At 47.5% G+C, this 12997-nt stretch overlaps 2 protein-coding genes across 2 annotated transcripts; one reads left to right on the top strand and one right to left on the bottom strand.

Moving 5' to 3' along the window:
* Positions 1 to 165: 165 nt before the first annotated feature.
* luA (3-isopropylmalate dehydratase LEU1) lies at positions 166 to 2610 on the top strand (the record flags this gene model as incomplete). Its single annotated transcript, XM_057202994.1, has 3 exons — positions 166 to 265; positions 327 to 433; positions 502 to 2610. The coding sequence occupies 3 exons, from the start codon at positions 166 to 168 to the stop codon at positions 2608 to 2610; spliced, it is 2316 nt and encodes a 771-aa protein (XP_057067067.1).
* Positions 2611 to 3037: 427 nt separating this feature from the next.
* Positions 3038 to 10633, bottom strand: ags2 (alpha-1,3-glucan synthase Ags2; the record flags this gene model as incomplete). The annotated part of the gene is made up of 6 exons (XM_057202995.1): positions 3038 to 3086; positions 3153 to 3663; positions 3727 to 3932; positions 4001 to 9949; positions 10004 to 10179; positions 10283 to 10633. The coding sequence occupies 6 exons, from the start codon at positions 10631 to 10633 to the stop codon at positions 3038 to 3040; spliced, it is 7242 nt and encodes a 2413-aa protein (XP_057067068.1).
* Positions 10634 to 12997: the final 2364 nt, after the last annotated feature.

Here is a 12997-nt window from a genome sequence, read left to right on the forward strand (position 1 = left end):
GCCCCTTATTTCGTCACTTTCACCAATCAGAATCACAATATTGGCCGCTGACCGACCGAGGTCGGCGTTGCCCCACGATCAGCTTCCCTGCGACATCGCGGTGGCTGCAAAATATAAGTCTGCAACTCCCTTGCAATTTGCTTATTAAACAAATATCACCTAAATATGCCTTCCGCCACTTCAAAACCGAGGACCTTGTATGACAAGGTATTTGATGACCACATTGTCAACGAGCAAGATGACGGCACCTGCCTGTTGTATATCGGTATGCGATGAAACCCATGTCTTTAGATCGAATAGCCCAATTAACTGAAAATGTGCATTAGACCGACACCTTGTTCATGAGGTGACTTCTCCTCAGGCCTTTGAAGGCCTCAAGAATGCCAATCGTGGTGTCCGCCGGCCGGACTGCACTTTGGTGACCGTCGACCACGTATGTATCGATCAAATTGAAATTTCCCAACCATCTTCAGTGCTAATTGGATTGCTTTCCCCTCAAAGAACATCCCTACTTCATCGCGAAAGAACTTTAAGAACGCCGCAGAGTTCATCAAGGAGAACGACTCTCGTCTCCAATGTACTACTCTCGAGGAGAATGTGAAGGATTTCGGCCTCACCTACTTCGGTATGGACGATAAGCGTCAGGGCATTGTCCACGTTATCGGCCCTGAGCAGGGTTTCACCCTGCCTGGCACAACTGTTGTTTGCGGTGACAGTCACACCTCCACCCACGGTGCCTTTGGCGCCCTAGCTTTCGGTATCGGAACCAGCGAAGTCGAGCACGTTCTTGCGACCCAGACCCTCCTTACTCGCCGAAGCAAGAACATGCGCGTCCAGGTCGATGGACAGCTCCCTGCTGGTGTGACCAGTAAGGACGTTGTCCTCCACATCATCGGTGTCATTGGAACCGCTGGTGGTACTGGCTCCGTTATCGAGTTCTGCGGATCCGTCATCCGTGGCCTCAGTATGGAAGCCCGCATGTCCATGTGTAACATGTCCATTGAGGGTGGTGCACGTGCAGGCATGATTGCGCCGGACCAGATCACCTTTGACTACCTCAAGGGTCGTCCCCTTGCCCCCAAGTTTGGTAGCGCCGAGTGGAACAAGGCCGTCAACTACTGGTCTACCTTGAAGTCCGACGCTGATGCTAAGTACGATGTCGAGGTCTTCCTTGACGGCAAGGATATCATCCCAACGATCTCCTGGGGTACCTCTCCCCAGGACGTTGTTCCCATTAACGGTGTTGTGCCCGGTCCCGATGACTTTGAGGACGAGGACCGTAAGGCCTCTTGCAAGCGCGCCCTGGAGTACATGGGCCTCGTTGCTGGTACTCCCATGACCGAGATTCCTGTGGACAAAGTTTTCATTGGATCTTGCACAAATTCTCGTATTGAGGATCTGCGTGCTGCCGCCAAGGTTGTCAAGGGCCGTAAGATCGCTGCCAACATCAAGCATGCTATGATCGTTCCTGGTTCAGGTCTGATCAAGCAGCAGGCTGAAGCTGAGGGCCTTGACAAGATCTTCACTGACGCTGGCTTCGATTGGCGCGAAGCTGGTTGCTCTATGTGCCTCGGTATGAACCCCGATATCCTTGACCCCAAGGAGCGTTGTGCCAGTACCTCCAACCGCAACTTCGAGGGTCGCCAGGGTGCTCAGGGACGTACTCACTTGATGTCCCCCGCGATGGCTGCTATTGCGGCTATTGTCGGTAAGCTTGCCGATGTCCGTGAGCACGTGTCTTCTAGCCCCGTACTCGCCAAGGTCCAGCCTACTGTTGAGATCCAGCCTGAGGTCGACTCTCCCCAGACTGAGGACGAGCTTGAGCGCGTTCTAGATGTCCCTGTCGACAACGAGCCCCACACCAACACCTCTGCTGCCTCAGGCGGTGCCGGTCTCCCGAAGTTCACCACATTGAAGGGTATTGCCGCTCCCCTGGAGCGTGCTAACGTTGACACCGACGCCATCATCCCCAAGCAGTTCCTGAAGACTATCAAGCGCACTGGTCTTGGCACTGCTTTGTTCTACGAACTCCGCTTCCACCCAGACGGTACCGAAAACACTGACTTCATCCTGAACCAAGGCATCTACCGCAACTCGAAGATTCTTGTTGTTACTGGGCCCAACTTCGGCTGTGGTAGTTCTCGTGAGCACGCCCCCTGGGCTCTGCTCGACTTCGGCATCAAGTGCATCATCGCTCCGTCATTCGCTGATATCTTCTTCAACAACACCTTCAAGAACGGCATGCTGCCTATTGTTGTTTCTGACAAGGTCGCTCTCGAGAAGATCGCCGACGAGGCCCGTGCTGGCCGCGAGGTTGAGGTCGATCTTGTCAACCAGGAGGTCAAGGATGCCCAAGGCAACACAATTGTTGCTTTCGACGTTGAGGCCTTCCGCAAGCACTGCCTCATCAACGGCCTCGACGACATTGGTCTAACTCTCCAGGTGGAGAGCAAGATCCGCACCTTTGAGGCCAAGCGCACCCTCGATACTCCCTGGTTGGATGGTAGCGCCTACCTCCGCCGCGGCATCCGTGGTGCTACCAAGATCGAGGCAGTTCCCGTTCCTAAAACCAACCGTGGCGAGGTTAAGAACGAGCCTCTCCAGTGGTAAATTCCTCTATAATTAGGCGCAGCGTTCGATTGCACAAAAAAGTAGTCATTACTCGGATTCTTGGTTCCTGCTTTTTTGTCGATGTTTCTCACAAAAACACTATTCCCCCCATGTTTTTAATTACCCATTCCGGAGACTTTGGGACTTGGACTTGGTTTCCAATACTCTACGTATATCAATGAGAATGAATTAATGAATTTCCAAAAATCACTAAGTATCATCAGTACAATGTTCTGGTTCTCTGAGTTTGTCCATTCTGCTTAAAATCAAAGACGGCCATGACTTTACTTGAGGCATCCGAGACCAAATGACAATTTGAAAGTTAGACATAGAATGAGGTTTGTGCCCAGCTGAGCCATACGATCCTATTGAATGACTTTGCCCCGTTCATGGCTTTCTAGACAAAAAGAATGTCCACGCATCCATCTCAGGGCTTCGAAAGTTGTTCCCGGCGGAAGAAGAGAAGGAAGCCACCACTACCAAGAACAGAATTGTCAGACGAAATACACTTTTGAAGCTTGGTAAAAGGGAGCAAAACTTACCAAATTGCAAGCTGACAAAACAGCGCAATCCAAAACCACCCATTAGCCAACGCACTAGCGCCAGCCGTGATATCTGGCGACACAGGCCCAGGCCCAATATTATTGGGCGCAAAGGCTCTTGCACAGATAGTCGCAATAGAACCAAGGACTTGCGAGACGAGCAATGTGAAACAGATATGCATACGCGTCAAGGTCTGGAGCAAGATCATACCGAAGCCTAACCCTTGCAATGCGTCAAGGACACCTAGCCATAGCCATAAACTTCTAGAAACTAAAGCTCCTGAAGTGTAACTTCCTGCCCATGGAAGGAAGAGCCCTGATCCTGATGTTCCCCACCATATCTGGGCCCAGCGAGGTGCACCAAGGCCACAGGCGACGATGGGGAGGATCCAGCTATGGTATTTGGATATCCAGCCCAGAAGGAACAGAATTGCTATCCAGGCAAAACCAAAGAAGACCACACAAAGTAAGAGGATTTGCCATGGTTTGGCGTGATTTGATATCCAGAGGACTAGATGATAGGCTCCAAGGTTAGTGTATATTCTTTTTCTTACAGATCGATGTTTAGACTCACAGTTCCAATTCCGACCGTAAGGAGCACTTAAAAAGAAGTTCTGCAAAATGACAACAATCCAGTTCCAAATGACAATCTTGCGCCGGAAAACTGATCTATAAAATGAAGGAACTTTGCCTGGTGTTTGGCGGTAGTAGTTCGGCAAGCCGAAGTATACCAACAAGCCCATCGTCCACAAGAATAGTGAGATTGGCGTACAGATTGCACTGCATTCATACCAGTGTTAGTTTTCACTGGTTTAGTCTATCAGAATCTTGGAAGGAGGAACACATACGTCATTTTCCAAGTGTTTGTGATGTTGCCCTGAACGTTGGCGATGCCAGCATTAGACGCCTTGGTCAAGATCGAACCCCAATACCAAAGTGCAATAACATAGATCTGTTGAGTACCTTGAATCAAGCAAGCGCGGAAAACCCACTTCTTGACAGGCGCGCCGCTCTCGTCTCCAAAATTCAGCGCAAAGAAGATAGAGCCACTTGAGGATGCAGCTGCGTAGATGCCGCTTCCAACGTTCTGGATCCACCCGCGATTGAACGAGTTGGACTCGAAGTGTGCGACACCAATGATAAAGAATGCGAGGCCGTATAGGAACCATGGCACTGTTAAAACGATCACGGATTTGCAAAACCTGAAAAACAACCACCAGAGAACGGATGTGATGAGATATACAGTCGCGATGCCGTACAGTTTTGCCGCACCTTGTCCTACCTCACCAGTGAGCAGGGTAATTTGATATGAATTTGCGGCAATGATCTGTCCCAGACCGAGGAAGAGAGAATATACAGGCCAATCTCCAAGACGCATCTGCATCCATTTTTTGAGACCAGTTGGCGGAACATAGCCATCTCCAAGAAGAAATTCGTCTCCAGCTCCTTTTCTCTCTTGCGTTCCACTTTCATGAGATGTCGTATCGTCGTTTGTGATCGATTCAGGAGGTGAAGCGCCACCAGCCTTGCCAAATTCCCTAGAAGGGGCAGGAGATTGATTGTGTCCTAAACGTGCATCTCTGAAACGATCAAACCACTTCTTTTCGCTCTTCTCGAGATATTGCTCAATGCATAGTTGAGAATCTGAATTTGTGCCGCTGAGATCCTCAAGTTTCTTCTCAAAGGCTCTGTAGTACTCGCCATTGCTGTCGGTGAAGAACGGATCTACCTTCTGCAGTTTATAGTCTTTCTTGTCTCCAACAACAGAATCAACTGATAAAGCTGATGCACTGTTGAGACGACTTCCAGGCTCTGCCCATGGCGTCGATGGCGGAAGAAGTGTATCTTCTGTACCATTTATACTTGGTGCTGTCGAGCTGGAAGCTGTGCCAATAGACCTTGCAGCAAGAGAGCTCTGGCGGCCTGAGAGAACCTCTCGAGTGAGAGGAAGACTATGAGAGTGGGGAGTGGGTGTAATTGAAAGCCCTGTATCTTGAAGTTGAGAATCCAGTCCCATTGAATAATCATCTTCGCCGTAGCAAGTGGACATCATTTCTTCATCGCTATCATCTTCCAGAACAACACTTGTTTCATCCATGTCACCGGTGCTTCGATCGTGTCTGCCATTCCCCTCAAATGGCGCAGACACAGGTGTAAAAGACATTTGCCGACCTAGTCCAGATTTCGATCTACCATCTCCTCCACCTCCAGGGCTCGGATCCCGGCTGTAGATCACAGAGCTACGCTGCAATGGTGCAGCTCTTCCTGGACGGCCAGATGGTTGTAGTGGCGGGGTCAGCGTTCCACTTGATGCACCTGACTTCGTTGACACAGCAGCCTGCGGAGTCATCATCCCGTAAATAGCGTTATATGCCGAGGCTGTGATCGCCGACGGTGCCTGAGACTTGTCGCGCTCCTTGTTATGAACCCGAATAGCTGTTGACTGGAGAATTTCCAAGTCTTCGATCCATTGTGCCACGGGGAACCGCTGTTTAGCTGAACGTGCACGCATCATGGCCCTGACTTCGGGTTTCGAATTTAGAGCGCTATCAATAGCAAGTTTGAACTGCTTGAGTAGGTGGCTTGTCGTCGTCGACTCAACTGTATACCACCAACCAGGCATTTGGCCAAGTCCTCCGACACGAGCGCCGATGCCGAGAGCTCCCTTGCGGCCAAATTCAACAGCCACCAGACCAAATGGCTCATCGCGAGAGGGTATCAAAGCGAACTCTGCTCCCGAGAAAATATATGGGGGCAACACATTAAACTGAGGCTTGGACAAAACTCGACCGGGATAGAGCTTCATCATTCGGTCTAACTTCAATGCTGCAAACTTACCATAGAGATCGATGACAGGTCCCACACATATAAGCTGAACATGAGGTCGAGCCTCCAACACAGAGGGCATCACATCAGCTATGAGGTCAATTCCTTTCTGCATTGACCATCTTCCTACGAAGACGCAAAGGTCTGCATCAGGTATCTGGTCTAAGCCAGCCCATTCTTGCGCTTGCCGTTTTAGCTCAGCTCTTCGAATCTCATACTCGCTGTCAACGTTGATTTGGCTCTCTATAGGCAATTCTCTGTTCCACTCCCCGGTATCAGATGGGTCAGGATTTGGAAGATTGCCGACCTTCCTCAAGCCCCAAAATATCGGGAAACGCGCATACGAGCGCTTGCCATACTTCTTCGAGACTCCCACGGCACCAAAGCCCTGTTGATGAAGACGCAGATAGCTCGCTCCACCATGGAGGAGATTAAAGATCTCGCCAAATTGAACATAACGGGCAACGACGTCAATGTCGAGATTGAAGACAGAGCAAACCTCGACCTTCTCTTTCTGCGTTCGCATCTGCCACATGCCTTGAAATTCTGCATTATGAAGCGAAAGGCAGATCGGAATGGTCTCTGGTAACTGGTAAAGAGGTGCGAGTGAGCCATGATAGTCATTGATGTGATACAAGTCAACTGGAAACCTCCTGATGGCTTGAGCAATGCATTGATTCCAGGCCGAGTAATATATGGCACTGTCCATGTCGTCCATTCTTGCCGGGTAGGGCTCTAAGACAGTTTGTTGGCGGAAAACAGGCGCATCCAGGAGAACATATGTGATGTTTCTTAGATGATGGTATTGAATTTTGATTTCGTACGAGTTCCCCAAGATCACCACGAACATTGATTCGGCTAGTTCATCGATCGGATACCTAACTCCCCCAACACACGGGATTACCCAGATTAGATCTTGATGCCCGAGCTGTTTGCTCATTAGCTGTGCCATGACACCCAATCCACCGATCTTGATTTTGATTCCCCAGTCGTCAATATCATATTCCATTGTTGCGACAAGGATCTTTCTGCGGTGAGACGTTCGGTTCCCAAATGCGGAGCTGCTTTGGAGAAACTTCGACTTATTTGCTAGACGTACAAAAAGATTGCTTGAATCTCCAGGTTGAGTTTTGAGTCGATCGAGGAACTCCAACGAGATCAGAGTTTTCTTTTCACTGACTCCCATCTGGTTGAATTTGATGCGATAGAAAGACTTCTTGAAAACATATGCGCATGTGATTGCAGTGATCAAAGGAACAGTCCATAGCAAGAAGAACAGAGCCATCTGGACATACTTTGAGCCAGCAGGTACGAGCTGGAATTTCAAAGTCGCATCATCAAGTTGAATCCTCCAAGCTAGATATGGATCAGGCGGATGTTCAGTGATGTTGATTGTTGTTGTACTGAGTGAAGATGGGGGCATACGGTCCAAGACCGAGTCTCCATCAGAATCACCAAATATGTAGTTTTGATCTGGTTGACCATCCGGATTGATACCCCAGACATTAAGCTGACCTTGAGCAGGCCACTCAGCAATGAAACGGAATTTCCAAATCCCATCGGTATCTTGTTTCACCGAGTTTGGTAACCCGGCATCGAAGCCGTACTCGTTGAATGGGCCGTTAAAAAATAGATGAGGAAATCGTCGCGGCATTGCCGGATTCCAATCAGGGGTGTCTCCTTCTTGAACATAATCGCTACTTCCTGTGAAACGGCTCCAATACTCCACCCTCACATGTTTTCCCTTCCATCGTTGGTGTTTTGTCCCTGACCAAGGTTGCTCTTGGATCGTGTGATTCCCACCCTCGTATGGGAGCCAAGGAGAGAAGTCACTGGCCCAATTTGTTGAGTAGCGATACATATCTGCGCCTGAAGCATGCTGTTGAATGAAGAGATTGCCCTTTTCACGTTGATAAAGTAGACTGTTGGAGTAGTTGGCCGAGCTAAAGATCATCGGATTGTCATCCTTACCGATTCGAATTAAGAAGTGATCAATAGCCTCTGTTTTCCGTCCATCGATACTAGTTGCATTTCTGACAGTCAGTCGATGAATACCGTTGTACACACCCTTCAAAGTTCCAGTCCAAGCCCAGACACTATGAAGGTGGCCGGTAAGATCAGGCTCTCCCTCTACAAAGATAGTATCACATTGGACACTGTCAAAATCCACTGAGGGGGTCATTCCCTTTTCAGTTGTTGATTCGATTGAGATTGAATCTGTAACCATGCTACAGTTCATTTCGGTAGAGAAATAAAGGCCAATTTCAAGAGCCTCGCTACCTCCAGGAGGTGCCTTCGAAAGAACAGGAACATCGTGGCCCGGAATAAACTTCGTGATCATGGGTTTCGGTGGTATAAATTTGTGCTTGGGAACGTACGCTTTGAACTCGTAAGGTTTGAGAGTTAAACTGTCCAGACAGCCATTCCATTCCGTTGAACCGTTGAGGTTAAGCCGAGTCGGACTTTTCTTTAGAGTAAATTCATCGTGAGGAAAGAATAGGTTTTTGACGGTCGTGTTTGTGCCAAATGGAGAAACGAGGGCCAAGTTTCGATCCGAGCAGTTGAAGTTATAGGTCACAGTTTTGTTGTCGTTCTGATAGACCAGCCAGACAGTTTGACTCCCTTTTTCTCCAAGATCTTGCATCGGGTAGTATGGACTACGCAGAACAGACCACATGCCAGTTTCAGTGGGGATACCATTCGATCCAGGGTAGTAGATGTTGTGTGTCTGATTTGAGAGCTGCTGAACCCACCATCCATCGTTGAGCGCCGGGAAATCTTGTCGCATTTGGTACATATGTTTGATCGTATTTCGGATTGGATGCGATGGATCCCTGTGGTCATATGCGGCAGCCTCGTCGTGGCAACCTAATTTTCCCTTTTTGATCGGCCATTGGAAATATTGAGTAGAAGGTAAATTGAAGCAGCCATGGGTCTTCCATGCTGTCGCTGGGGACATTGCTTGACGACCATAAATGTAGTTGGAGGCTGTGGCATCCAAAATATAAAACGCTTGCTCTTCTCCCCAGAGTAGCAGAGGAATCCCAGGAAGATGCAGCGTGGTAATGAACAGCGCCAAAAGCTGTCTCTCAAGACCATGTTCTATAGTTGGCCAGCGGAACACATCCTGATTCGTGACTCCGTACATATGACGAGGGTCAAATTTGCCAGTGTTGGCGTTAATCATATCATTGGTCAGAAGCATCTCATACCAAGCTTCGGTCCAATTGACTGGAATATCATAGCCAGCAGCGAGGTTACCATCCATACCCAAAAAGCGAGTGAGAGCCCGATAGACGGAATAATGAAAAGCGGCACCATCTATAGCCTGCTGGTTCTCATCACGAAGGAAGTATTGAAAGTCAGATGAATGATTCAGATGAAATACCTGATCCAGAGTCTCCGGGAGCATATCAGGCTGCCTGCCACGACCAAGAAACACTGAGCCTAGTGTATTTCCGGATGTAATCTCTCCGGGGAGGAAAAAATTGTTTTTACCGAGCTTTCTGGCACAATCTCGATAGGAACCTGAGATATCACCTAGTGCATCCACCGTGGCTTGAGTGGCCTTATCATAGCGAAATCCATCAATGTCGAGTGAGGAAATGATCATACAAGAATGTCGAATGAGTCGCTCTCTAACACTAGGTCTCCACTCGCGGAGGCGATCTTGGACAGATGCAAACTTCGCAAGTTCACGCTGCCAGTCAGGGTAGACACCAAAGGCTTCAATATCGCCATATTGGTCAAAGTCTGAATCATAGCATCCTTTAAGTTTATTCAAGACGTGATGCCCCACTGGAAAGCCTGTCTCATTCCAGAATTGAGGATAGTCGCATGTCTCATTATATGAATTGCCGAAATGAAAGTCCACATATTGTCGGTCTGATTTCCACTGTGCCCTATGCTCGGTCAATAGGAACGGGGTGGTCGTATTAAGGTACCCTTCGAAGCCGATCAGATCTCCCATGCTGGAAACTTGTCATTTATGGAATAGCATAGGATATGTAACTGGCCAAACTTACGTTGAAACGGTGTTATCAAAAATGACATACATGCCACGTTTGTGGATTTCCGTGATCGCATCTCTCCAAGCCTGGATAGTACCAAAGTGCTGATCCAATAGAGTAGTATCAAGCGCAGAATAGCCATCTGAACCCCAAGGCTGATTCATCAAGACCAGTCCAGCAAGGTATATGCCCTTTGAGAAAAAAGTTAGTGGTCTGCATGTAAAAAAGGAACCTTAGGTAGAATATATAGGCCTAGACATTGGTGCCTAGGAACAACTGGCAAATGGCTCTTACCTTGATGCCCATTCCCTGGAGATAATCCAAAGTATCAATCAACCCAGCAACATCCCCACCATGGCGCATTTGATTTGAGTTTAAATCGTGTTCAAACAGTGTTCCATTGATGTTATCATTTGTTGGGTCCCCATTCACAAATCGATCAAGGAAGAGGGTGTACATAGGAAAGCGCCAATTCTCAGGAGAAGGGAAATAGGTATGATTCGGCCATTCCCCCCAGTAATCGGCTGGGTTTGTGGCCGTTTCATTTTCATTGATGTTGTAGTCAACGAGGGCTTCATCATAGGGCCAACAAGACCCTATAACAGCGAGATGAACAACCAGAGCGCTCGAAAATATCCAATACATCTTGGCCGAAGAAGAAAAAGAATGGGAATGTTATAATCGTATTATATGCCTCTGGTGTATCCTTAGTCCGAATGGAGATTTTATCAAAGCATTGGCTATCCAATTAACATTAGGTTACTATTCGGATGTGTTAGTTATTTCCAATATCAACACCAAATGACGAGTGAAAATGCCACATAGGCATTATATTAAGGTAAACAAGAAGCTTTTTTCAAGCCCTGGAAGCGAATACTTGATCATATATCATTCTAATAAGAAAGAATGGGACATCTGATCTGGGCAGGAACATTTGATGATATAAGAGAGGAAGTGACTGACTTTTGATGAGACAACGGCCAATGTTCGAAATAGTGATGTAATTTTCGTAATTTGAGCCAACGATTGCCGGCAAAGAGACCAAGTAAACCTGCGATATGAGACTTGGCAGTGAGTCCGGCGTAAAGCCAACCCAGAGAATTGATTCCAATAGAGAAGGAACAGAGGCCAAGAGATTATTGATGTGTGTACAGTAAGATAGAAGGAAAAGAAAACTTTCAAGAGAACATTGAAAGAACCTATGGAGAAATGAAGGCTAATTCGAGGGTAGATACATAATTTGAAGGTCTTATGTTCCTTTTCATGTACCTCATGTAAATGCTCCGATTGTGGATTTGCCTTTCCAACCATAGGCTTTGGGCTTAGAGGCCGTAGACACCGGAATTAGCGGTAGAAATGGAAGAGATTGCTGATAGGAGACAAGAAACTCAGGACATATCCGAAACTTCCCAGGCTTTGATTGGTGGGCTGATGAATGCTATTTCGAGAGATAGTGTGTCTAGAAATAGGGATTCACTGATTGTCTCACGAAATGCCGCTTGGTTTGAGGACTTCCAGCAACATCCATAGCTCTTTGCATGACGGGCCGATGTGGAATACCCGTGGCTCGATAATCTCGAGTGTGCAAGAGATGCAGTGCGTGTGAGACAGGCTTTTGTGATACAACACCAAGAAACACGAGAGCTGAGCCCTGCCAAAGATGCATGGTTGATCTGAGATCGGTCCAATTTTAACGTTGACTATCATGAGAATTTGATAGATGTTGCTTATTCATATACAACACTAGAGATGGTACAAGCTGATATCAATCCGCTAAAGCCGCGTTGGTAATCGATATTTCTATCACAACTGCGACACTATTGGTAATGACCAGCGATTGGGTGCTCAGATGGAAACTTGTGTCATGACATGCTCTGTGTTGAACGCTATCGCATAATATCTCGTAGCTGTTTCGTATTATCGACTTGAGGATTTCATACTGGACGAGTACCAAGGTAGGCAGAGTGACGGTAATATCCACCAGGGTCAATGCCCTCGGAAAATAATTGATCAATAGGAGTCCTGGAAGTAAATTGCCAAGATAAGGCTATTTGCATCCCTTTACAAAGCTCTTATACAAATAAGGATTTTTCACGCAGCTCCATGTTTGGTGAAAGGACTAGAAAATGCCAGGGTTCAGTGCATTTATTGCTGCTCGATTTCGAGGAATGTGATCCTGATTTGAATTCTTTTATTGACCGCATGGTAGTTCAAGAATTTTGTCCGTCATGACGCCATCTCAAAGCCTTGGAATGTTGGTATATAGTGCAGCATTTCGAAACGTAAACAGAATATCCACGGGTTAGAGCAGCCTGCCACCTAGGCAGCACACCGCTCATCATTGTATATAATAACTAGTGGCAAGATCGATCGTTCAAAGATTTGGGATATGCAAGCAGCCATGGCAGGCATAAAACTCCCCCAAGGCACTGGATTTCCAAGTTTCAAAGGTTCGACATATTCCGATCCCAAGGTTCTAGCCTATTGCCCATCGGCATTTCTGAAGTTCAAGCCAACGGTCTTCGTGGCGATTGGAAAACTGATGGAATTTCGTAGGTTCCCATATTACCAGAACATCTGTTGAATTTGAGCTTCAGAAAGGCATGGAAGTGGAGTAAAAGTCTTGCTATGGTTGATTTTTGGATTGAAAATTCAGACCATAATAAGTTTGTGCAACTTAAGCAACCACTAGGAAGTGATCGGACCCTTCAATTTTTAAGCTCTAATCTGGTCAAGAGGGATCCTGGTCGATCACTGGAAGCGATATATCCAACAGATGGGGTTCACGAAGTATAGCCACCAAACCTGTCACAATGTGCTAAGTCTCGGTTCAGAGATTGGAATTTAGTCAGAACTTGGAATCGTGTTTGCTCGTTTGGCGTTTAACTCGCCATCTGCGTGTTTGACTCCCGGAGTTTTCTATCGACAGTTGGTCTGAGCGCGATCAGATCCTGAAATGTAGCAAAGCGTGTTTTGTACGAGGTGGAAGAGCTAAGTTCCAACCCCCGA

Source organism: Penicillium taxi, assembly GCF_028828555.1.
Source record: "Penicillium taxi strain IBT 34144 chromosome Unknown utg000001l_segment0_segment0, whole genome shotgun sequence".
Classification (NCBI taxonomy): Eukaryota; Fungi; Ascomycota; class Eurotiomycetes; order Eurotiales; family Aspergillaceae; genus Penicillium; species Penicillium taxi.